The sequence below is a fragment of the Accipiter gentilis genome, chromosome 7, assembly GCF_929443795.1.
Source record: "Accipiter gentilis chromosome 7, bAccGen1.1, whole genome shotgun sequence".
NCBI classification, from domain to species: domain Eukaryota; kingdom Metazoa; phylum Chordata; class Aves; order Accipitriformes; family Accipitridae; genus Astur; species Astur gentilis.
The window spans coordinates 3,334,157-3,360,384 of record NC_064886.1 but is presented as its reverse complement, the minus strand read 5'-3'; the positions used below and the strand labels follow the sequence as shown (position 1 = coordinate 3,360,384).

General features: G+C 51.1%; 1 protein-coding gene across 1 annotated transcript in view; it reads right to left on the bottom strand.

The window, feature by feature from the left end:
- Window positions 1–18,230, bottom strand: part of TBX5 (T-box transcription factor 5) — a 36,645-nt gene extending 18,415 nt beyond the window's left edge. Inside the window, exons 1-6 of the mRNA XM_049805687.1 lie at window positions 18,069–18,230; window positions 16,253–16,347; window positions 13,344–13,463; window positions 12,549–12,696; window positions 10,359–10,511; window positions 1,392–1,483 (exon numbers count right to left, since the gene is read on the bottom strand). Of these exons, the coding sequence (XP_049661644.1) occupies window positions 1,392–1,483; window positions 10,359–10,511; window positions 12,549–12,696; window positions 13,344–13,463; window positions 16,253–16,347; window positions 18,069–18,215 (755 nt within the window). The 5' untranslated portion in view covers window positions 18,216–18,230. The remainder of the gene's footprint in view (window positions 1–1,391; window positions 1,484–10,358; window positions 10,512–12,548; window positions 12,697–13,343; window positions 13,464–16,252; window positions 16,348–18,068) is intronic.
- Window positions 18,231–26,228: the final 7,998 nt, after the last annotated feature.

Genomic DNA, 26,228 nt, shown 5'->3' with positions numbered 1-26,228 from the left:
AGAAGACCACAGAGATGATTTAGATTGAGAAGAGTAAATGTTATATATACATTTTTTTATATATATATATATATATATATAGGCATTTCTGGGTCTGAGCCTGAAAACGTTTGTCCACAGGAGTACATTTGCCCATTTGAGTGGGGTTGTGGGCGTAAGCATTTCCAGGATTACAGGCATTATTTGTTGCCCGCCGGCACGATTTGCACAGCTACGGAGAGCCATGCTCAGGTCACCAGCTATGGCAACCAAGAGAAACTCCTGCACGTGCACTCCAGCCTGCAGTGTCCACCTACAACCAGCTCCGGGGCGGGCGATGGAGAAAGTCCTCCCCGCAGAAGGTCACAACGCAGGTCCCTACAGATCTCCACCGAGAGCCAGCTCTGCTGGTCCCAGAGAATAAGAGATCCGAGTCGCTTCTGCCCTCCTGGATGGAAAATGCTATATTGAGCATCTACATCTGTCTTCGGTATAATCATGGGTATGGCACTGTTCCTGCAAAATATTTGCACCAGGAAGCAACTTGATATGTGGACGAAGTTCCAAGTGAAGGGAAAGGCATGAAGCTAATTACTGGCAGGAGCTGGCATTTAGAAAAGGACTTTGAACAGGATTTTTAAACAGGGTTTAGGCTTGATTTTCAGCTTAAGTACTTACATCCAACACTGCAATTCAAAAAGGCCTCTTCAGCCACCTGGCCCTGGAGATCCCAACATTTTCTAATACCTTCCTTCTTCAACCTGAAACCACCGCATCTACGCTCCTGCTCTGCACATCCAGAACCGACCAGGCAAACACTCCCCTCCTGCCAGAGACCCTCCGAAAGCCAGAAACCAGCACAACACAGGTCTCCACACCAAGATCTCCAGAGGCATCTGGAGCATCCTTAATAAACCTGCTCCCAGAACAAGGCTGCGAGCTTGGTTTTTAAAGCACTGCCACCTGGGGAAAAAAAACACCCAACAGCTCTTCTGCAGTAGCCTGATGACCAGAGCTTTTCAGAGCTAGTCCAAGTCTCTTGTTGCTTTAAACAGGTTTAAGCGCACATGGAGCCACAGAGACATCTGTTTAGCACAAAGCTAGAGGTTGTTCTGAATGGGGATGTGTCAGAAAGAAATACAAGGTCCCTGCGGCCAAGAGGACAACCCACAAGTGAGATCCTGCCTCTGTAACCCAGCGGTTAAGGCGTTCACCTGGGAGTGGGAATGCCTGCATTTTGGCCCCACGTCCTGATGGTATTTCAACAGCTTGCCATAAAATATACCTGCAGGTGCCAGAGAAGGGACTGCCACTAAGTCCTGGCTTAGCTCAAGCCACCAGTGACATGCAAAGCAAAGCTCAGGCAGCCTTCACGGTCCCGAGCGGGTCCCCACGGCGGAGGCACAGGTTACCTCTGCATCCTGGACATCCTGTGGAGCTCCATGTCGTCGCTGCCGCGGAAGCCTTTGGCAAAGGGGTTGTTCTCAATCTTTAACTGGGTGATCTGAAAGGGAGGAAACGCAATGGGTTCATCACAAGTCCAAGGCATGGCCTGGGAGAGGGGGGATATTGTTTATTAAACCCAAGCCAATAGGGATGGGGGTGGGGGGGGGGGGGTGTGGGGGGAACACAGCTTTCAGAAATTCAAGTCATCCTTCAGCTCAGGCATTGACCACTCCAGATGGACCCTCCTCTAGATCTCTCCACTAGAAAAATATCTCCTGTCAACAACCTCTCGCTTCTCTCAGGCTTGTCCCATGACTAACTCGTGGGATTGCACATACACAAATTTGTCTCTGGAGGAAATCTGCTTTCTTAGAGTTACTTACTTTCTTTTTGCTGTTGTGACAGAAAGATGTGCACTGACCACAGGACCAGGGATGAAAGTCATATTGCTTGAACAAATCCCACTGACACCAATAAGTATTTTCTCAACAATGTGCAACCACAACTGAAACCTTAAATCTCAGACCAATAAGGCTCAACCTTTCTGTATTTCAGACCAGCTAAATGTATGTACTCCAGGTGCTCTGCATCTGACATCCTTCCCCAACCAGCCCCACACCTGTAAGCACTGCATGGACTAACTACCTAAGGCACTTGGAGGGCAGCTCCACCTCTGACCATCGTGCCCTGGAGAAATATTTGTCTCTCCATTAATTCTAGAAGGAATTAAGAGGGACTAGTTTGCTCGCTTAGTTGGCTACCTTCAGCATTAAAAGTTTGCTGGGATGAATCCTGCTCAGACTCCTAACTTTGGTCCTCTTACAACATCTAAGCTAAACATTTAAAGCAGCTGCTGTACAGAATGTCCCCTTACCCAAAGCAACTCTGCTGTTCAGAGACGCAATCCTCCCCTTCACGTACCTCTCCTGAGGGCTTCGGTGAGCAGGTTTTCTCGAGCCAGGGGTTGTCATTTAAGCAAATATTAACTGTGGACCAGCAACACCCTCAAATGCCCTGCTGATCTTGTACAAACTCACTCTGCCATGCCAAATTTGAGGCAAATGCTTTGGTGTCTTTGCAGAGCAGGACTGAGTCTGGGTCAGGTGTGGTCTAGCTGCAATGCCCTAATACTCAGGCAGAAGCAGCACCAGTTCTCCCTTTCTTCTCTTTCTCCGTCGCTGCCTGGCAGTCTGAGCCCTCAGCCAGGAGTCGGGAGAGCCACTTGCCCTTGCCCAGAAGGAGAGACAACCCTGTGTTTGCCATTGGAGGAACTTCACGAGCTCACCGCATTTTATGGAAACGCTGTCCTTCCTTCCTATTGAAAGTTGGCCAACGGGAAGGAAAGAGCTCGAGATTAATGACGGGAGAACAGAGAGAGGTTCGTGTTCACCAAGTCGAGCACACGCAACCGGACTCACCTCTTTGCCAAAAATCGAAGAGAAAAATCTGGCTCGGCTCGTGTCAATAGCAAACTCCGCCAGGTGTCTGCACAACCAGATTGTTTTGCTATTTTCTCGTCTTATAGCATATTTTTTTCCAAAGGCCATTTGTTTATTTGCCATTTTTGCCTAATTTGGCTCCAAATCTCAGGCAAAGACCCCACCACCCCTACACTTGTCCCTATGGGCATTCCCATTAAATCAGGACCTAATTTAGTACATAAACAGGGCATTGCGCTTTTTTGTCACGCATTTCAGATTTCAAAGAGAAGGGTAAACAAACAATCTATTTGGTCCAATTTGCCATTTGAGCTGTTTTCTAGCAGTAAAACAGGGGTGCATTTTATGATTAAAAGCCCTGAATAATTAGACAACCAGCTGTGTATTTTGCAAAGAAACTGTGTTATCGGTTTCCACCGGCGAGGTGGTGGCACTTCTGTAATGAATAATAGGCATTATTCAACTTTTTTAATGTTTCTATGCAATTTGCGTTCTGAAGCACGCTAAATGTACAAGTTGTCCTCACTTGCCGAACCCAATGGCAATATTTGCTTGCATAAGTGAAGTCCTTCACTAAGCGAGGATTTACAGTATTGGCACCAGCACACAAATGTACAAAGGGCCGGATTCATCCCAACCTAACCGAAGGCATTTTAACCAAGGCGCCTGCACTGGGAACCTCGTCTCCCGGTGTTCCTGCTGGAATCAATGGAGGGAGATGGGGACTGCCAGAGGGCACTGGGGCTCTGAGGTGGGTAGCGTTGCCTTCGCAGGTCCCCAACGCTCTCCATTCACCGGAGAAGGAGCGATCAACACGCGAGCCCCTGATTTAAGGACCTCAGATGAATGCCCTGTTTGATGAATCAAGCCTTTAATCACCCACAAAATGTTGGACAAAATATCGTATGGGAACCTAATCTCGCAAATACATTGGTTTATGAGTACAGAAGTCCCCTAACCCGCATCGGGAACACTCTTACAAGCAAAGAAAGGTATTAACATATGTGGTGGTGGCAGAAAGCCCCAACGTGGCTAACTTCAGCCTCCTTAAAATTAGAGATCTGCTAGATCGAAGGCACCTAGAAACGAGGGACTACTGAAGGTTTTAAATTAGCTCTCAGCTCTTTGGTGTACTTCAGATGCATTTCAGCAGGAGCTTTCAGAACAATGTTTCCCTGGATGATAACTCATGGCATCAGCCCTAGCACCAAGCCAGGAGAGTCCAAGCCAAATTTAACAAAGCCGTACACAACAAAACAGAAAATAGAGAAAAAGTTGGTGAATCCCTGCTTTAGAAAACAGCCTGTGGAAGATATTTTGTTTGGCCGGTTTTTGTCTGACTTACAAACTGTTTCAGAGCTGGTAAAGCAAACGAATGGGTGGAAATAACCTTCTTCTGGATCAACTTTGCCTTAGCGAAATTCTGTTTAATTGACTGTAAGTCATTGGGGTGGGAAAGAAAAAGCTGTCAGAAAGTCAAACGACAATTACATCATGAAAAATAAAAAAAATACAACGTCCTGCAAGGTCATTAAGACAGAGTGCCCAGGGCTAAATTATATAGCACAGATTGCATAAAACTGTAGGGCTTTGTTTATGTATTTGTTACTGAAAGAAATCGATGGCAAAGTTCTCTTCTGACCACTGATTTCTAAAGCTGCTGCAGACCCTTCTGAGACAACAGCTTTCCAGGGTGAAGCCTCCCAGATTTACACTTTTCAGGGCTTGTCTGACCTATGGGTTCATCTTCACTTTAACGGGAAGCGACAGTTCTAAATGAAATCTCAGCGCCGCTTGTCTGCACTCCTTTCTCTGGGCTAACTGACCACAAAGCACTTCTGCCGAGACATTTCCAATGACATCTTAAGCTCCAGCATAATAAAACTTAGCTTTGTGTCTAGTTAGGTCAAGGAAAGATGCGTTGGTTTTGGGGGTTTTTTTTGCACAGTCAGGTATTTATATGGGTATTTGTATCTACAGGCTCATGAATATTATTATGGCCAGGGACAAAACTACCGCTTAGTATTACTTTTTGTCAAACACTTGCCATAATAAGATTTTTTTCAATTGCTTCTAACCTTACAAAACTTTGTTAGGGCTGCAATGTTCAACACCAGGCCTGGGCTCCATTTTATTTACTTATTTTGCTATCAACCAAGCTGGTCCCACTTTTTTGTTGTTTTTTGAGCACTTCAGCTAAGGGAAAACACGCTACCCTGACCCTCTTGGGCTCTTCTGGAGGCACTTCTGAAACCATCCTAAAGGTTGGGCATTCTGGAAAAGGGACTTCACGTTCTGCTAGGGATGGGGATCCCTAGTTTCTGAGCTCTCTTCTTGTGAACATCTGCCCCACTTGGACAACTTAAAAGCCTGAACAGGAAAAAAAATCACTATTCAGGTCCCCCCATTTAGTGACGAAGAGGTCGAGGTGATCACCCTTGAGCTGAGCCCATATGAACCTCTCTGTGCTGCAGGGATACGTGCTGTCCCTGCCCCGCAGGTGACCACGGTCCTGCTCAGCGTGCCAGAAATGGGCCAGGACCATCCCTACCACCGCTGTAGCTGGCTGTGCTGGGAGCAACTCTGAGGCTGGACTTGAGGCTGGAAAGCACAGAGCCTTTTTCTTCTGCACCCTCACACAGCCCAGGTGGAAACCAAGGCAGCGTGGAGGAAGAAGCCAAACCGGAGAAGTAGGAAGGAAAGAAAAAGGTGAAGACAAGGTGCCTGCTGAGACTATGTACGGCTGGCTGGGCCAAACAGAGGAGCTGGATGGGGAGTTGGGATTCGGAGCCCAAGGTAAAGGCCAGGGGAAGGGGGGGGCTGCTGGCAGAGGGGAGAAGATGCTGAACCCAGAAGCCAGTGAAGGAAATGGGAGGGACTGAGAGCCAGTAGCTGGTAGGAGGTACTGGTGTGAGACAGAGGGGCTCATTGAGGAGGCTGTTGGCTGAACTGGGAGACAAGAACGGAGGATGAGAAGAGACAGACCTCTCACAGTCTTGGGTTGCGGGGGGAAAGGGGTGGGTTGGGAAGCAGGAGAGAGGCTGGAGAGAGGTAGGGTGTCTTTGCAGGGCTTGGGGGGGGGGGGTCTGGATTGAGGACCAAAAGGGGTCGGGGGCTCGAGGCTGGCTGAGCACCCTGTCCCAGGGCTGGAAGGGACAAGACTGAGGACAAAGGGGCAGGGGGAGACATGACTGGTTCAGACACAGGTTATGAAGGACACAAGACCTCTTGAGGGAAGCACTTTCCCACCAAAACCTGGAACAGGACTAAGCAATTGAGGGTAGAGATACAAGGAGCCCCAGAGAGGGTTAGGGAGGAGAAGAGCTCACTGCGGTCCCCAAGCGACCAAGGGTTGCACAGAAGCCACCAGTCCTGGTGATGAAGAGGAGATACATGGTCTCACCTCACTTAACTCCAGGGAACCCTGCCTCTCTCAGCACTTGGGGACCCCCCTTTGGAGAAGAGCTTGCCCCAAGTAAGGACAGGGGCTGCCCCTTCTTGCCACGGAGGTGAGAAGACATGGGGCCAATGGCCCCATGCTGGGGAGGGAGAGTTTTGGGGACACAGCCCTGCAGGGCTGCTTCAGGGGACTGGACAGGGTCCACCCTCTGCACGGAGGCACTCCATGGGATGCCAGCCGGGCCACCACATTGGTAGCCTCTACTGAAGTGATGGAAGTGGCTACCTGCAACCAAAGACAAGGAGAACTGAGCTCTCAGGGCAAAACATCCTGAGCCCAAGGACCTGCCAGCCTCTGGCAGCAGCTGCTCCTACACAACCCTGCAAGGTGCCCTCGACAGAGCGGCAAAAGGCCACATGTTTGGAGGAGAGCCGCGCAGGCAGCTCTCCAAAATTTGACAGGGTGGAGCACCAGTTGACTTGGCCAACTCAACAGCCCTCTTTTAGTACAGGGGTCTTTCTTGGGATGGTCAGAAAGCCCACCAGCATGTTTCTCTATGCCCACTGGCTACCTGGGAGTGCATCGGATTAGTCTTCAGCCAGGCATTTCTGGGTGCCTATAGCATCCCACCTGGGGCTAATGTTTCCTTAAAAGAATTTGGGCTACCAAGGATGTTAAATAACTTCGGAAAAAAAAAAAAAAATCAGCATAAAACCGGATATCCTGAGGGGGGAAAACCAATATAAAGCCCAAGTCCAGCTAACGGGGAAAGTAGGTTGTAAAAATTAATGAGAATAATTGTTGTGAATTCTTGCTTTTGAAAGAACCCTCATGAGGGCAGAACCTTAATTATTTCTGTCTATTAGGGTTCATTTCCTGGTCCTAAGCAGAGAGCTAGTACCTAATAAATACGAGCTAGTAACACAATGATTTAAGCTACAGCAAAATAGTACTTAACTGCAGGGGAAGTTAATATTTGGGAATCAACCTGATTGCAAGCACCCATTGTGTAAATGGCAAGGAAATGAAATGTGCATGTGACCTATTTTAACACCTCAATATTTCTGGGGTATTTTTTCAGGGTTGCAGAGAAGGGGGAGGTGGTCAACCGAGCTGCTGACAACCACACTGAAAACTTTACCAAAACTTTCTTCGTAGCTTAAGCCTCCTTTTGGGGAGTAGGGCTGGGGAGGGGGAGATCCCAGTGTGCTTAAATATCTTTTCAGGCTGTCTAAAATATCAGGGGAAATAAGCACAAGCCCTACATTGGGACTGCAGCTGTGCTATTGAAATAAATTGACGGATCTGAAATCAGGCAGGTATTTCTATAAGCTGTGTAAGCATAGACTCAAATGCATTTGTGGCCGAGTCATACAATTAATACTGTAATATAATTCACCTTTAACATAGCTCTGGAAACCTAAAATACGTGCACGTATAAATTTGTGTGTATGTATGCACGCGTGCGTAAAATACACGGGTGTATAAAAACTACGCATAAAATATGTTGGTGTACACAAACTCCGTGTAGTTGTGCAAATGGAAAAGTTTGCATGAAGGATGCGCTACAGGTGATGGGTGGAAGCGAGAGATGGTAGTCAATGGGGAAAAAACAGGTAGCACCGACAAAGAGACGTGGGGATGGACGAGCAGACCCTCCTTGGGGACCGCGATTGTTTGTGGCGACAGGAAACACAGTCTGCACTGCGACACGAAAATGCGCTTTGCCGAGCAACTTCTCAGCTGTGAAAGCTGAACTCGGGTTTCTGCCCATGGAGAAGACCCCACTTGCCACTTGACTCAGCTGAAGGACGTTACCCCTTGCGCCCAGCCAACATCTGGAACAGCATCGGCTGCACGCCGCCTCAGCCCCGGTATTCTCCTCCATCTGCACTGGGGCAAGCTACAAATTTTATTCCCTTCCCTGGAGGGAGATGCCATTTAGGGTAGATCATTCTCTGGTTTATTTTTATGGCTCTATCTTTCTCAATTGGGTCTTTATCTTGGGGCTAGAGCCACTCTTTATTTGTTCCCCCAATGATTCAGTGCAGCGAGAAGAGGAATGCGCGTGTTGGGGGGAGGGATGTAAGTGTATGTAAAATGTGTAGGGGGGTGTGTAAAATATGTAGTGGTGTCTGTGTGCGAGTGCGTGTGTCTGCTGGGATGCAAGCACGTGTGTGTCTGTAGGGATTCATGCATTTGTCAGTGCGTATGTTTTGACAGACACGGATACGCAGATGTCATTTCTTATCAACCAGATGTTGTTGATTTACAATCAAATATTCCTGCTCCTCCTAATATGGCAGTTTTCCCAAACTACTGTACTTACATGTTTCTGCTTTGCTTTTGTTTTATTTGCATGATAATTTCTTTTTCTATAAAACAGTCCTATTTTTCTTCAAAGGAAAACAGTTAAAGTCAGGTCTGTTTTCTCATAGGGAAATGCCTTTAAAGCAAGCAGTGTGTCCTGTTTTATTAACTCCCAGTTCTATTAATATTATATTCTTTCTCCGAATCCATCAAGCAGAAGTTAAACTTGATTTTATAGCATCCACAGCGGAGTTATAATTTAAGGCATAATTTGGCGAGGACTCAATTTGGATTCAGTTTGCTTGTCCTGGTCGTGCCAACAGCTCCTATTTTAAAGGGCAGGGAAGTATTTTCTTTTCTCCCTAGTTACGGTGAAACACTCTTTCTTCTCCAGCCTACTTCTGCTCTCTGCACCTCCCTTGCCAACTGATGGACAGAGGAAACACAATCATTTCGCACAGGTTTAGGAGCTTCCTACTTACATCCCCAGGAAAGCATCTAGGATCTATCCGGGGTGTTAAATGACCTTTCTCCATTTGAAAAACAATTATTTCACCCTGTCAAGTGCAAAGGAGCCATCCTACCTGCCCGTAAGTACAAGTACAAGCTTGTAGTAATCGCTTTCTATGTGACTGGGGGAGGAATTTGCTTTCTTTCCAAAGGAAAATTGGCTTTTCATGGGGCTCTGCGGGCAGCAGTGAGGGGCAATTGGCAAAAGGCATCCCTAATACTTCTGCTGAGAACTACCCCAGCCCTGAGCCTTCCTTCTCCTCCCTCGCTGGGTGGGGAAGCCCAAAAGCCGAGCAGGGGAAGAAGAGGGGGCAGCAGCCCCACAGCAGGGTCCCCCCCCAGGGAGGCAGAGCAGAGGGCGACAGCAGCGGGGACCCACACGTGTCCACCCAGCGACACCCCAAGAAAAACCTTCTTTGATTTTAATTTTTTTTTTTTTTTTTTTTTTTTGCTTTTGCTTGGGCAGACTGGGAGCCGATTTCAGGCGTAGAGCCTCCCTTTCCTTCCAGGCCCTTCTCGCTGCCAACCCCGCAGCCTCCCGCCGACCTCCCCGCAAGGCCGCCCGCGGAGCGGCCGAGGAAGGAGCCCTTTCCCAAACAAAGGGCCGGAGCCCGGCCAGCCCGGGTTATCAGCAGCCCGGCCACGGAGGGGAGAGCTGGGCTCCCTTCGCCAGATTACAACTCTTTGACCGATGGCGGGGAGGGGAGAAGATAAAGCCAACTTCCTCGGTTGGTCGTCTCCTCTTTGAGCAAACCATCCTGTTGAGCTAATTCCCCTTCGGCTCGCCCTAAGCCCCGTCTTTAGACGCTTTTTATGTGTGGCCAGGAATAACAGAGGGGATGGGATGGGTGTGTGGTGAGAGGAAGGGGGAAGAAGGGGAAAGGAGAAGGGGGGGGGGGATAAAAAAGGAAAAGGGGAGTGGGAAAGGAAAAGGGGGAGAAGGCAGCAGGGGGAAAGAGATGGGGGGAAAAAGAAAAGGGAGAGAATGGGGGAAAGGGAGAGAAGGGGGGAAGGCAGAAAAGGGGGGTGAGGGAGAAAAGGGGGGGGAAGGCAGAAAAGGGGGGGGAAGGGAGAATGAGAAGGGGGAAGGGAGAATGAGAATGGGGAAAGGAGAAGGAGAAGGGGTGGGGAGAGAAAGGGGGGAGAAAAAAAAAAAGGAAAGAAGGGGGGAAGAGAAGCAGGGGAGCCGAGGGGCGCAGGAATTGCAGGAGGAGAAGGGAGAGAGCAGAGCGGGGACGAGGTTTGCCGGTGCGAGGGCCAGCCCAGCCCCTCACCTTGTGGTTTTGGTAGGAGGTGACGGCGATGAAGGCTGTCTCCGGGAAGACGTGGGTGCAGAAGGCCGTGTTCTTGGAGCCAAAGCCGTTGTTCTCGTCCGCTTTCACGATGTGGAGCCGGGGCTGGTATTTGTGCATGGAGTTCAGGATGATCTGGGCGAGGGAAGAAGGAGAGGATATCCCGTGGGAATGGAGGGGGCACAGCGCGGCGAATCCCCCCCCACTGCCCGGGGAGAGGAGGAAGAGGAGGAGAGGGGTCTGCAGCTTCTCCCACCCCCTTCCGCAAAGTCTTCACCCTTTTCAGGGCTCCCCCAGAAGGGTTGATTTAGGTACTAGGGTGCCGGGACATATCTCTCAAGAACCCCCCCAAACTAAGGAGCCTGTCAGGGCTGAGTGATCCAGTGCACCACCACGACATGGGCATCTTTGTGTCATTCCCTCCCCCCCAAGGAAGGCAAAGGCGCAAGAAGGGGGGAGTGAAGCAGTGGGATGGAGGGATTTTCTGTGTGTCCCCCACCAGCCACCCGCAGAGGATGGGAGAGGAGAGTGGTGGGGAGGGGGAGGATGGAACGCGCTGTATTCAAGATAAAAAGCGGTCCCTGCTCGGTACCGGGTTAATCTCAGGGGAAGGTGGCCGGGGAGGGGGGGACGACACGGGCGGCGGGGGGCCGTTCGGTCACGATAATGACTGCCGGACCCTGGCGACAGCAAGCCACAGCGCGCCCCGCCGCCGCCTCCCCCGTCCCGGGGGTTTAAGCAAATTGCTTTGACATCCAGGAAAGTCGTAGACATCAACGGTGAACGATCTAATGGGGTTTAATTTCATTACAGCGACTCTAATTGAGAGACTCCTGGTGCAGCTCCTCCTCTGAAGTCCCTTATTGTGCCCTCAGCGCCTTTGGTTTGTTTAGAAGGACTTTTCCCCAGAGCCGCCTGGTCACAGCAGGGGGATGCTTGGCCCCATCCCCATGTGTGTCCCCCCATCCTGAGACTGGTCCCCAAAAACCAGCCCTGAGGATGGGAGAGGTCCCCCACTTTGGCCGCGCTACTGCGGAGTTCCCGCTCTCCCTTTCCTCTTCCCAAGGGGGGAGCGGGGAAGGACCTGATCCCTGGAAAGCAGCGCTTGCGACCCAGCTCAAGGCAAAAATAAAGTAAAATAAAAATTATAAGAAGGAAAAAAAAGCCAAAGAAATCAACCCCCCAACTAGAGGGGGAAAGGACCGCTCGTAAAAAGATGCTCGGCCTTGGGGTGGGCTGGGGGCCTGTCTGGCAGCTCTCCCCAGCAGCCTTCCCCCCCCCTCACTTCTTAGCGACCACATGTGCGAGGATTTAATAGCACAAGATTTATCATTAAAAAGCGAAGGGGAGAGAAAAAAAAAAAGAAAACTTGGGGGGGGGGGAGAAAGTGAAGTGTTGAAACGAGACTGGAGAAAAATATGCTCTTGGAAAGGGATAGCGGGATCTGGATTCGCATACCCGCTTAAGTAATTATATATATGTTTTTATAGATATATATATTATTCATACATGCTCATATATATTTGCTCATAGGAACACGCATCTTTGGAGACCTTTGAAGGAGGGCTGTTTCTGGCTGCAGAATTCACACAAGCTTTCACGGCCCCACGAGTCTAGCAAAGACCTTTTTATGTCCAAGAAGCTCTAGCGGGATTTCAATTTTTTTTTATTGTCTTTAATTATTGTTGCATTTTTTTTGGATCGAGGGATCCACGTGGGTTTAGGTCCTATTTCCTCGAATAGCTACGCCCAATTGATTTTACCTGTTAGCTAAATTCACAGAGGCAGCGAGCAGATTTTAACGCTCCAAGACTCTCCATGAGGCTAAAACCAGGTCGCTAAATACTCAATTAAGCCGGGTGCGTTTCACCCACTCGTGGACTCCAGTCCCTGGGGTCTGTAATCCATTCCCACACAGTGCTGCGAAATAGCTCGGGTTTAAGGTTTATGCTTCCATTTTTGAGGGGTCCTTCATTGGGGTTCACCCTATCCTCCCAGGGAAGCAAACAACACCCCACCAATGCAACGGATTTGGGGGTGGGTGATATTGCCATGACTTTAGCGGCGCTGGCAGCGGTGGGGAAGACCACGCATGAACACACTGTGGGCACACGTGGCGTCCCCGGTAGCCGTCCGTGGGCACGGTACCTTTTTCCTACCTCTGGTACTTACATGTCCAAAGGGGTCGAGGTGGTTGTTGGTGAGTTTGAGTTTCTGGAAGGAAACCAGCTGCCTCATCCAGTGGGCACCGGTGGCCGGGGAATCGGGGTGCACGTACAGCCGCCCGGGCATGGCCGGCTCTGCCTTCCCCGTCACGGACCTGCGTGGGGACAGAGGCACTGAGCTCCGGGGTGGGGTGGGGGGTCTCTCCCGTGGGCTTCTGCTCCCCCACCCATCCCCTCCCTTGGGGGTCTCTCCCACTCGAGTATCCCCGTACACGGGACCGGACAGTCAGGCCGTGCTTAGGGAGAAAAGGCATTTACAACCACTCCTCGGGGAATTAATTGAGCTCTTTGGCACCTTTCCCGTCGGAGATGGCTCTCACTGTTTTCCCGTTTAACCCCATCCTTCCCCCCCCCCAGTTACCGGCACCCAAGCCAGGAGCAAAGGACAGACCGTGTACCAATCCTCAAATATTAACCTGCCCGGAGATCTTCCCTTTCTTAGTATAATTAAACTATCGGCTCCACAATAGCCGGTAATCTCATCGTCAAACAGGATTACAGTTATCATTAGCTAATTACGACAGGCTTTTCTCCTTTTTTTGATGCATTTCTCTCCCAATGGGAGCATCCCCAGAGGCTCAGGTGAAGCCCCTGCAGCCCAACATCTCTCCTTTGCAGGGCAAAAAGAAGGAAGAGCCGCTGATTCAAGGGTATCCCCCAACCTGTGCTACCCAGGTTTGGCCAGCCCAGAAAGCCCGACACAGATTTCCCCTTCCTCCCCTTTCCCCCCACCCGTGCATACCATTTATTATCTGCAAATTTGTATCTGTGGTCATCCGCTGGTACAATATCCATCAACAGTATGTACTTAGTTTTTGGATTAAGTCCAGTGACCTTCACTTTGTAACTGGGGAACATACGCCTATTAAAAAAAAAAAAAAAAAAAGTACATAAGTATAAAAGCGGAGAAGGGAAAGTTTTCCAAGGTGGTTTCGTGTGTGTGTGTTTGCGAGGAGGAGCCGGGGGGGGGGAGGGGTGTCATTTAACAAAAGGGCAACACCACACTCTCAGATGGAGCTTCCCAAAAGGCTCGGGCAGAGGATGGGTGCACCCTTCCCCTGGGATGTGGGAGATATTTGGGTGCCGCTGGGTACCGCCCCAGGTCCCAGCTGAAGCGAAGCAGGCGATTTATCAAGGCAGAATCATAATGACGAGGCTGGCTGGGTTATTTATTCACCTAGTCGTGTGCCTGATCGTCTATTCGTATTTTTGTTAATTATTTGTTTCGCCAAGACTTCGACTCTCTCTTCTTTGAACAAACCTAATCGTGAGAACTTTTGGAAGCAAGTTACTTCCCTCTCTACATAAGCCACTGGAACAGGAGGGGAGATTTGCCAAAAAAAAAAAAAAAAAGTTAAAAAACATATATTTCTATAAATATTTGTATTTAAAATACTTATATTTCAATCACCCCCCACGTGTCTTAACGGCTCTGTGTGCCCATATTAAAAAAAAAAAAATAAAAAGCCCTACACGCCCTCAGGTGTAACACGAAATCTGTGTCAACCGTACGCGCGTACAGAGACATCAGCAAACACACCTGACAAATACTTGGAAACACTCGGATACACACTGAAGACAGGGGCTTTTCGAAATATTTTCCATTACTGCAAGGCAGGGACTTAAAACACTGATGTTATTTTAGTTTGAGCTTTCCAAATATTTAAAAATAAAGCAGATGAAAATGTATCCCTGGACTTAAAACACGCATAAACAAAAACCCCACACCTCTAAAAATACTGCCCTCTCCTCCGAGGCTCGGGCTCTTATCTCTGCGATAGGGCATCTGGGCTGGGGTTTAATTCAGTTCGAAAAAGCTGGGGAGAGGGGGGCAGCTACCACCGCAGAAAGCGAGGATTTCACTTTAGCGTTTTAAGGGAGAAGAATTCCACCTGAAGAATTAACTGTAACTCCATCGAAAACACCTGACCAGCAACAACACGGACTTCTCCAACAATAAACACAGGGAATTATATAAATAAGGAAACTTAGCCCGCATCTCCCCTAAAACCCCCGCACTGTAAATGTCTATTTTACTGCTCTCCAGATGAGCTTTCTGTCTACCGCGATATTTGTTTGAAATTTCTGCAAGGTGGTTTATGTCTCTCTCCGTCCGCTGCTTTTTTTTTTTTTTTTTTTCCCCTCTTGTGAACTCGGTTTTTTCGGGAGGTCCCTTCGCTCGCCCAGCCCGTGTCCCGGCATCGGGTTGGGGGGGGGGGGTGTCGGGAGACCCCGGCCCCCAGCACGTTTTCCCCATACATTTCTCCCCTCGCTTTGTACCACGTCCCCTCGGACACAAGACCCTTCTTTAAAACCGATTTTTCCAGCAGCAGCGAGGTTCAAGGGGAAACCGAGCCGGGAGACAGATCTATTCGCTAAAACTTTACACAACCAGCTCTCTATTATTTTTTTTTCTTTCCTCCCTCTTCAGGCAAATTTTGGAAGACCACAACAAATACCAGATGACAGAGCAAAATGAAAGTTTGACTCTGCGTTGTTTATTGTGCCCTCGCAATCTAAAGCTACTACTATTTATATGCGCGAAGGGGGTTTTCCCCCCCCTTCCTCCGAGGATTTTAATTTAAAAGCACAACGAAAAGAGCCTCTCTCGGGCTGCCCCCAGTTTGCCGATGGGACTGGAGAGACTATTTTACTGGGTCTCGCTGGCTTAAGCACTCTTCGATTTAACAGTCCTCCAATGCATTAATATTAAGGGTAACATTAAGTTGCCTCAAACGCCCTCAAATATACACGCGTGCACATACAAATATCTATGGATCAGGTTTACGAAGCCGGTCATGGAATCGATTACGCCCAGTCCCAATAAAGTTGGATTTGCAAGGCTGTATATTTTTCTACACACCCACGCAGACAAACACACACATATAGAAATGCGTATCTGGACGCAGTTAGATCCGCATGCTATTTATTTGCGGACACATCTATGCATCTAAACAGCTTTGCTATCAGTATATAAACAGTAGCTTAAGACCACATATACTCTTAAATGGGGTGCCGTGGGTGTTCTGGATATATTGGCCTCGGTGCGCGCAAAATAAATGAGAAAGTTCTGTAAACAGCGTAAGGCGTTGCAAAATCGTAGAAGGGCCGAGCTGCTCCTTTAATTAAAAATAATAATAAGAAGAATGATAACAAAATCGCCCAGCGAGCTGCTCTAAACAAGGTTAGCTTTTGGCCAAGTGGTTGCAACTCGCGTTCGCCTGGAAAGTTTCCAAAGGCCTGAAATTGGGATTAACGATCCAACTGTTCTGGTTAAGAAAGAAGCCAGAAGAAACAATTTCTGCTGAATATAACCTCGCAGGGAGGGCTTGCCGTCCGCCCCGGGGGCCCGGCCCTGCCGGGGCATCGCCGGGCAGGGCTCGGGGGGGTGCTCCCGGGGCCGTGGGGGGCACACACACCCCCACAGACACCCCCGGGGGGGTCTCGCACACGAGAGACGTGACCGTGCCAACGGCAGGGAGAACGGGGCTGCGGCCGCGGACCCGCACCCCCACCCACGCGGCTGTGCGAACACGCGTGCTCCCTTCCCTCCCGTGGGCGATGTGTGTCCCCCCCCCAAAAAAAAAACCAAACACGCACAGACGAAGGCAGATTCAGCCACGCAGGGCCACCCCCCCCCCCCCCCCTTACCTCCCGGCCTTTGTTATGATCATCTCCGTCCCCACTTCGTGAAATTTCAGCCACAGCTCCCGTTCGTGCAAGAACACTTTGATCCCCTCCATACCCTGCCAGGGAGGAAAGGCACAAACCATCAGACCCCAGCGGGGCGGGGAAAAATCCCTCCGGGGGCGGCCGGGACCCCCATCACCACCACTACCACGCTCCCGGTGGGAAACTCGGAGGGAAAAAAAGCCCGGGCTGTGGGAGCCGGAGCTCGGGGCATTCCTGGGAAAATTCAGCCGCTTGTGAGTTTACAAAGCCGAGGAGAAGGAGGTTTCAAGCTGGAGCCTGGTGATGCTGGGGGGGCGGCTAGGGGCACGATCCTGCGGGCCTCGGTGCTCCCAAGGAGGGGAGAAGAAAGCAGGGAGCGCCCGGAGCCGGCTCCTGCTCTGCGAAGCCAGCCGGAGGAGATTTACACCCCTCCCGTGAGTGATTTACACCCACCGGCTCCGCTTCTGCAGGCTGGGGTGGTGTGGGGTGTCATCCCTGCTCCCCTCGCCCACTCATTTTATTCCCCAGCCCCCCCCCCAGCCCACGCGGGCTGGCAGCGGGGCTTGGTACCGTGGATGCCACCATGGGGACGATACATCCCTCCACCGTGGGGTGGGAAGCACGGTGGACACCCCCCTTCTCCCCCCCACCCAAGCCAAGCATATAGTCCCCCCACTGAAAATGGGGTCGAAGCACCCAGCCAAACTTTTTGGGGGTGGGTTTTCAAATATACACGGGGACCCCAAGACTCAGGGCAAGCCCGGTAACGGTCCCTGTACCCCCACCGGCCCTCCTGCCCGCACCCCCATGGGTGGCATCCATGGCGGGTGAAGGTTTCCCCCCAAGGATTTACCTGCCAGGGGATAAACCGGGCTCTCCGGAGGGGCTCGGCAGCCGCTGAAAGCGAAGCGATCTCGGTGGAAAAGCCCCTCTCTCCCCACCTTCCCCCCACTCCTGGGATGCCCTGAGCCGGCTGGGACCAAGCACTGTGGCGGACGGCTCCCACCCAGCAGCGGGGAAGGAGAAGCCGAGATGGTGGGGGGGTCCCCGGCTTGCTGCCACCAAGGCCTGCTCTCCTCGGAGGTCCGCCGGGAGCTGCGGCCGGGGAGTCTCGCGTGGGAGCCCACGCGTGTCCCGGTAACACGCGACGCTCCCCTGGAGCGGGGGACGAGGGTTGATGGAGGGTGACAGCCCCCGGTGGGCCTGGACCCCCGGATGGCTACAGGGGTGCCCACGCATGACACCCCCGACCTGTCGTCCGGGCCCATTGCGTGGGTGCGGGAAGAGCCGCGTGTGCACGAGTGGGGCCGTACCTGCGCGTGCATGCATACGCCCGGGTGTACAAGGGGTGCGTATATACGTGTATGTTTATATCTTATGCAAATACGCGCAGGCAGAGCAAATATATACACGCGCACGCGGCTGTCGGTGTGTTCGCATGTGCATTTGTACGGTCACGCGTGGACACCGGTGGGTGCGTGCCTGCCGCTGCACGAGCGGGTGCCTCGCTCCGGTATTTTGGGTGCTTTTCCATGCGTGCTCCTCCACGCACCCCGATATTCGCCTGTGCGCTTCCCCGCGGGTCTAGCGCTTAGCACGACCCCAAATAACACTAAAGCAGAATGAGGCCCACAATCAGGTGAGATTTTTTCCTCCCGTGGGGCCTAAAACGACTCATCGGCCGCCCAGAGCTGCAGCAGCCACCCAGCTGAGCTGATATTTGGGGGGGGGGAAAGGCAAAGAAAAGGGGGGGGAAAAGAGCGAGGGGGAAAGAAAGAGGAGCTTGGGTCCTTACCTGCTGGGTGAAGGCTGCTTGGGGCGAGGTGGGGGACTTGCTGGTGGCCCCCAGCTGTGTGTCCTGCTTGGCTTCAGCCTGGAGCTCTTTGGCCTCCGAGTCAGCCGGCGTGGTCGGGAGCCCAAAGCCTTCCTCGCTATCCGCCATGTTACGAGCTTCCTTCGCTGAATCCCCCACTGCAGGCACACATCGGGGAGAGAGCAGAGATAAGAGACGCATAAGTCAACGCTGACGTTTAATAAAATATATGTATACGCACATAGGCAATGGGGAGCAAGCCGGAGCGCTAGGCAGGGTTGCCCGACAAACCCGCGCTGCCCGCAACTCACTTCCAGCTGCCCGGGGAGGGAACAAGGCCCTTTAACTTTGGGAGAGGGAGAAATAAAGACTTTTATTTATTATCGCAGCCCGCAAGGGATGATAGGATTTGGGGGGTGGGGGTGGGGGGTGGAGGGGGAGAGGGAGGGGAAGGGGGAGGCGGTATTATTAAATACATCTTTTGGAAAAGGTAAACAGCGTATTTTAGGTCTGTCTGGCAGGACACGGGGAGCAAGGCACCGGGGGGCCGTGGACCGGCCAACTCATCACACAAGTGACTCTGGAGGTCGGGGGTCGGGGGGGGGGGGGGGGCAGAGCTTCTCCCGAGCCTTGAACACCTCCGATTCCCCCAGGCTCACTGCAGCCGAGGGGCCTGAAAGCCCCCACTTTCCCCCCATGGAAGTGGGAGCTTTCACCCCACTCCAGTTTCAACCAGGCAAATGCCACCGACACGCGAGACCCTTTATATAACCCCATTTTCAAAGGAAATTCAACTTCTCGCACCTCTACAAAAAAAAAAAAAAACAACAAAAAAAAAAAAAAACCAAAAACTTTTCTCCCCCCCACCCCGGATAGTTGCAAGTAAAGCGGAGGATGGACGCGATAATGAAAATATAAAAGTGCAAATAAATCAATTGGTCGAGAGACACTGTGCAAGGTAACGCGCACTCGGGCTGGTGAACAGGGGGTGGAATTGGGGCTGAAGTGAACCAAGCCATAACATTTAGAATAAAACTGCACCAGCAGAAAAAAAAAATGAGCTTAAAAAATACACGGTTTACATCTGATGCGAGTAACCACAGTAAGTTTTAAAAGTAATATTTTGACGTAGCTTTAAAGGGTCTATCAGGAATGGTAAAAGTTTCAAAGCAGGGGAAAAAAAAAAAGATAAAAGCAATTGAATTATCTGTTAGGTTTTTTGTTCTTAAGAAGTTTAGAGTTTTAGTAGCTTTAAAAAATATCTCTTGCATGTTTCAAAGAAGGGTATTCACTTTTGAAAGGCCAACCATATGGAGGCAATATTGTTTTTAAGTACACGAGAAGGTTCTCCTTCTCCCTGCAACAGTATTTAAAAGCCGTTAAAAAAAAAAAAAAAGAAGAAGAAGAAGAAGAAAAAAAGGCAATTCTCCTTTAAACGCCGAGGAAAATTGGGAGTGGAAAGGAGGGGGATGAAAATGATCTTCCCTGCTAGTGGTGGGTGATACATACATATAGGTATATATAATTTAAAAGGACAAAAAGCGAAGGGACTCCGGGTCCACAGCTCTGGAGCTAAAGATCACGTACAGAAACGGCTCGTACCCCCCTCCCTCCCTTCCCAAACGCTCTTTTCCCACCGCACACCAGCCAGACGCCTGGCAATAAGTGACTGAAGGGCGAAGCAAAACCGCTACGTGCGCGGAAAGGGCGCGGAAAGTGCGCGGAGGGGAGCGGAGCGGAGCCCAGGGCCGCCGCGGGAGCCGCTGCCCCGGGCCCGGGCACAGCCCGCGGGGGCAGAGCCGCAGCTCCAGGGACCATTTAAGGCTTTTCTCTTCCCCTCCTCCTCTTTTTTTTTTTTTTTTTTTTTTTTTTCCCCTGGACTGTTGTGTTTGGGTTGGGTTTTTTGTTTTGGTTTTTTTTTTTCTTCTTGCTGCAGCTTGGGAAGTGCCGGTTATCCATTTTTTAATCGATTTCCCTCCAGCTTGGAGCTATTATTCCCCCTGAGCTGGCAAAGTTAGGGGGGAGGGCGAGGGAAAAAAAAAAAAAAAAAAAAAAGATAATAAAGCATGTTTATTAAAACAAAGAGGGACCCAGCTATGGCAGCGCAGGGCAGCCTGGCTCCAGCGAGCCTCCCCGATGCTCTCCGCGTCGAGCCATAATTAAGCAGATATAAAAATAATAATAATAAAAAAAAGGGAGGGGTGACGGCAAAAAACAACCCAACAACTAAGAGCAATTGGCGATCCGTGGCTTCTAATTTTTTTTTTTTCCCCTTTAAAGAGCTTCTGAGAAGAAATGGAGCTTGACAGAACCAGGCCGCGGTGGCTGTATGAAAAATGCATCTTGCCTTGCTAAAGTAGCACCAAGTGGGTTTGCAGGAGGACAAAAAAAAAAAAAAAAAAAAAGAAGGGGGAAAGAAAAAAAAATAATAACCGCCCTCTGCTTTTGTTCGAGCTTCTCCCCGGCCCCCCCCAAGCCCCACACAGCGCCTGGGGAGAGCAGCCCCCCCCCCTTCCCCTGCACCCCACGTCTCCCGAGGCCTCGCAGCTCCTCGGCAAAGCCAATTTGTGTCTAACAATGCCCCCAGCCAGCCACTTTCGCTCTCCCTCGGTCACACACCCGCACACACAGATTTACAGACACCGACGGACATACATGGCAATGGAAGAGCTGTTACCTTGCTTGTTGAATTCCATGCAATCAATGCATCTCCATATATATAATGTATGTGTATATTTTCCCCCTTTGCAATGGGAATTACAATGGGATCAGGCTTCTCGTGTGCATATTTCCTTTTATTTATTTATTTGCGGATCAGCATGTGAAAACCCAGCCTGGAAGAAAAAAATCTATCCAATGCAAGCCTGCTTGCCTGCTTCTCGCTCGCTCTCGCTCTCTCTCCTGCTCTCTCCAAACACTTCCAGGTTGTCAGACGCACTAGAAAGGATCCTGAGACCAAGATAAAGCCCCCACCCCCACCCTTTTCTCAGCCTGATCGGGAAGATACAGTTTTCCCCACCCCGCTCTTTCTACTCGCCACCGGAAAAAAAAAAAAAAAAAAAAAAAAAAAGGAAAAAATAATAATAGTAATAAAAAAAGAGGGAGAGGACGAGAGAGAAGAAAAAGAAAACAGCACCCTCTTGAAGAAAAAAAAAAAAAAAAAAGTTTCGGCCGGGCTGGCAGCCGCCGCTCCTCCGGGCAGGTTCGCGGCGCTGCCGCCGTGGCGGCGCGGAGCCGGGCGCGGAGCGCGGCGGAGAGGAGCGCGGAGGTGACGTGGGCTCGTCCAGCTCCGTTCGCCAAGTGCCGGGACCCACTGCCCAACCAGCTGGGATCCTGCTCCGGAGAGACTCACTCTCACACAGCCCTCCCTCCCGCCCCCTCCTCCCTCCCCCCCCCCCAAAAAAAACCTCCTTTTCCAGCCTATTTTTCTGGCCGGCAAACAAGAACAAGGCACAAAGACAATCATCAAACTCCCCAGCAACCCTCCCCCCCCCCCCCCCTTACCTCCTTCCCCGCTCCCTCCCTCCCTCCTCCATCCATCTCTCCCAACCAAAGAGAAAATTCAGCGCCTGGGAATATCCCCCACCCCTCCCCTCCCTCACCCCCTTAAATAAATCGCTGGCTCCTCTAACCTCGCACCACCCCCACCCCCCCCCCGCCCTCAAAGGCAGCCTAGAGGTGTGGATTTAAACCCAGTTCTATATTTGCTAGTGCTCACAGAGGCCTTTTATTGGGGGGGGGGGGGGGGATAAAGGGGAATCCCCCCTAAATGGACTTGCCTCACGGGTATAGCCTGGGGAAAAAATAATTAAAAAAAAAATTAAAAAAGGGATTAAACCCGGCGGAGCGGGTCTGAAACCCAGCGAAGGTGGACCCCAGGGTGCGTGCGTGGGGTTGTGGCCCTTGTCCCCGCTGCCGGAGATATCCAAGAGCCTTCCTCCGCCTTTCCTCGCCATCCTCTTCCTCAGCCCGGCCGGCGGCTCGGCTGCCCCGTGGCCCCCACCGGCACGGCCGAGGGCCGCAGCCCCCCGGAGTTCTTTGCAATGCTCAAATAATCAAACCGTCAGCGAGGAGAGGGGATGTAGGGTTTTATCTGCATCTTCCTCCGCTCCCTCTCGCTCCCCCCCCTTTTTTTTTTTTTTTTTTTTTTTTTTTTTTTTTAATGTATTATTTGGAGGGTAAAGTTGAATAGGTCAGCGCAGGGTAAACAGCCTCCCTGTCGCATTCTGCAGGCTGAAGAGAACCAGATTGGCGAGGCGGATTTTTGATAAGACTCGGAATAAATGGCATGGTTTAGATCTGCTCTGCCCACCCTCCTCCTCCTCCTCCTGCCCCCACCCTCTTCTCGGCGGTGTGTCCCGTCCCCCGTCCCCCCCCCCCCCCAAAAAAATCCTTCACTCTTTTCTGCCTCTCGGTCATTTCTTTTGCAATTTCGCGGAAGTTTTCAGCAAATCCACCCTCGCTCCCAGCTCTCGCAGGGCGCGATAACACCGGAGCCCTCTGAAAGTTTGAGGTGAGGAAGGGAAAAGTCTGGGGGTGAGCGGCTATTGGGGAGGGGGGGGGACGGGGACCTGGGAGGGGTGTAATTTGGCATCTCCCAAACCCTTTCCATGTGCACGCCAGCTCCAACAGCTCCTCGAGAAGAAACAGCCAACAGTAAACGGTTGCAAATCAGAATAATAAAATAACTGCACTTGTAGCCGCAGAGAATAAGCCAGAGAACGCTACTTAAACAAACAGAACAAAGCTTGTCCCATATTTCATTATTTTTAGAGGGAAAAGGAGCCGTGGAGCCCTTCCAAACACAAATAAACGAGCGAGCGAACCGGGCGGTTCTTCCCCCCGCGGGCGGCACCGGCCCCGGCCCCGGGGCGAGCGGGCGGCTCCGGTAAAGCCTTCCCGGGAGCTGCTCTGAAAGGTGCGAATCGAGGGGGGGGGGAAACAAAAAAAACCAAACAAACAAACAAAAAAAAAAACAGAAAAAAAAAAAAGGGGGGAAAAAATAAAGCAGGCGATGATCGGACTGCGGGAAAGCCCCGGCCAGGACCGGCGTGCGCGGCCGCGGTGGCTGCACCTCGGGAGCATCCCCCGAGGCGTTCAAGCTCGCCCGAAAGAAACGGGTTTTTCCCTTAAAAAAAGGAAATGAAAGCAGCGAGGGGAAAGGTTTGTCGCAGCTGCTAGCGAGAGAGAACACGAGCTTCCCTCCCCTCGGCGGATAGAAAGGCAAAAGTGAAAATCTCTGAAGTTGGGAAGAGCGAACCCGAGCACGGCCGCTGCCTGGGAAAGCACTCACCTCTCCAATGCCAAACTAGCTCTCAAACACCTTGAAGACAAGTTGAAAACGATGCAAATAAATCGAATTTATTTCCGTCTGCAGGTTGGGGGGGGGGGGGGGGGGGGATGAAGAAAGAGGGGAGGGAAAAAAAAAAAAAAAAAAAAAGCAGCTGGGAAAAGGACGGCAAGTCCAGGCTCTCTAGGACTGTAATGTCAAGGCGAAGGAGCCTTCCAGCTAGGAGCCGATTTGTGGTCTCAGACAAATTAAATATTACTGTTTATTACCAGCCATACTCCAATAAAATAAAGAGAGTTCAAGGCGATAGCTGCTATCTCACGAGCTTTGCTCCTATAGGACACGGAGACGTCACCAACCACGCAACTGGCCTATTCTGTCATGGTTGACTGCAGCAGTAATGGAAGGTTAATTTGTATTATTCTCCTCTTTTTAAAGCTCTATCAGTGAGATTCCTGCTGGTTTTTTCCCCAAAGAAATCCATTCGGTGCAATGCAAAATACAGGGAGGCTGTGTGTGCGCAACCTCCATATAGAGATGCGTGTGGATAGATACCCATAAATATATATATTCACACACCGACACGTACAATGCATATGGATATATGCGGGTGTGAGGGGGTATATATCACGTATGACTATGTATCACCCAAGCAGGCACGGAGTCGCTGGAAACTCGAGGAAAACCCGCTCTTTCTTGGAATGGAAAAGGGGGAAACCACTAGCAAAGCTCCCCCTTCACCAGGAGCAGCCCAGTTAATCCAACGGTATTGGTATTATTCAGCTTAAATTTTTTTTTTTTTTTAAAATAATGCTATTAGAGCGAGCAGGAAACTTGTCAAATGAATGCTCAGGCGCCTCTGAAAGCAAGCACGCTGGGCTATATATAGTAAATGATAACCTGGTTATTTGCACAGATTCAAGTGTGCTTCGGGAACCAATTATTTGCTCTGATTAAAAAAAAAAAAAAAAAAAAGAAAGAAAGTAGTAAATCGAGGCGATTATTTGCCAAATGAGATTGACAAGGGAAGAAAAAAACCCAAACGCACCCAAACCCCCCAAAATCCCTCCAAGTGCACTCAGTGGCTGCAGAGAAGCCGCCGGCGCTTCCCTGCGTCCCAGCTCTCCCTTAACCTGGAGGGATTTTGGGATGCACTCGCGGCCGCCACAGAAAGATTCCCCCCCCCCCCAAAAAAAAAAAAAAAAAAAAAAAAGATGCTAAAACGTTGTTTCCTCCAACAGAAAAAGAGAGGAGGAGGAAGAGGAGGAGGAGAAATAGGGAGAAAGAAAATAAAGAGCAACACCTAAGGAAGAGCAAGAAGTTCCTGCAGGAGCTGGACACTGCCGAGGGTGAGTGTTCCCAGGCAGGGACCCCCAGCCCGGCTCCGGCCGGCAAAATCCTGCCTGGATTTACCCCATTTCCCCAGGCTGGGCTCTCCCCACCGCCACCAAGCTCTGCAGACCCCCGGGGGAAGCCAGGCCCTTAGCAAAATCACCAGCAAGGAATGGGGGGGGGGGGGGGGGTGGATAATAATAAATAAAAGGGGGTCGAGGAGGAACACCCCCCCTTCCCGATTTGCCCACTGGATCCCGCCGCGCTCCTCAGCTCGGGGTCCCCCCCAAATAACCGAGATGGGGGAAAAAAACTCCACGGAGGATCATTTTCCCGCGGGGAGCCAGGCTGGCATTGCGTGCCCAGAGGTGCAGGATTAGGACCTTGCTGCTGAAGGTTTACCCCAAATCAGAAATAAAAACCTCTCCCCGCACCCCCCCTATGCCCCCTGATGTCCCCCCCAAGGCGGCTGCAGCCGGGGGACGGGGAACCGCTTCCCCCCGCCGACCCCGCTCCGGATCCGGCCCGGGAACCGTCGGCTTTCGGCCTCCGGAGCCGAGCTCAGAACCACCGGGGTCCTGCTGCTGGGCCCCAAACAGCGCCTGGGGTAGGGGAGAGAGGAGCAGGAGGAAAGCTAGCACGTGTATTTCTGCAGCTATAGATATATTTATATATGTAAGTATAGGTGTGCGTACGTATATGAGTCTGGACACACACACGGTTTGCAAACGCACGCACATGATGCCTTCTCCTTGCTCAAGTGTTTAAGCAAATTATGTCTCTTTGGACTGAACGTGCAAGTTTTTAGATACTCATGAATATACGTGTCTTTATATATGTGTATATACGCACAGGCACACACGCACATCACAAAATCGGATGCGCGTGGATCTGCGGATAAGGAGATCCCTGTGCACGCTCGCACAACAGCATCTATGCAAGTGCAAGCCATCCGTGCCCCATCCATCATACATACACGTGAATATTTATTTATCTTTCACTTCTGGTTTACACACAGGTTTTGGGTGCGCGCAAGCATCCATCTGCCCCCCCCCCCATCCTCCGCGCAGCTCGGTGCGAGTGCGTGCAAATCTGCGCACACCCAAAACCCGGGTGAGTGAATAAATGTGTGCACACTGCCTATACACTGTACTCCATATATATATTTTTTATATACATATGTATATAATATACATATTTAAAAGCTCCCGCATGCATAGAAATACCACAGCGTCCATCAGCAGCCACAGACCCAAACACCCACACCGTGGGTACTTACCTACCTGGGGGTGGGGGTGCGTGGCTGGGTTGGGGGGGGGGGTCCCCAGCCCTCTGCAGCCCCCCACCCCACCCCCCCGAGCTCGATCCCTGTTGCTCAGCTCCTCGCCGCAGTCAGGAGCGCAGGATCAGGCCCGCGCAGCCCGCTCCCCGCCGCCCATCCCCGGGGCCTCAGGTCGCGGGGAGTCCCCGTTTTTGGGGGCCGCATGGCCGGAGCCCGGCGCAACCCCTCTGTCCTCCTG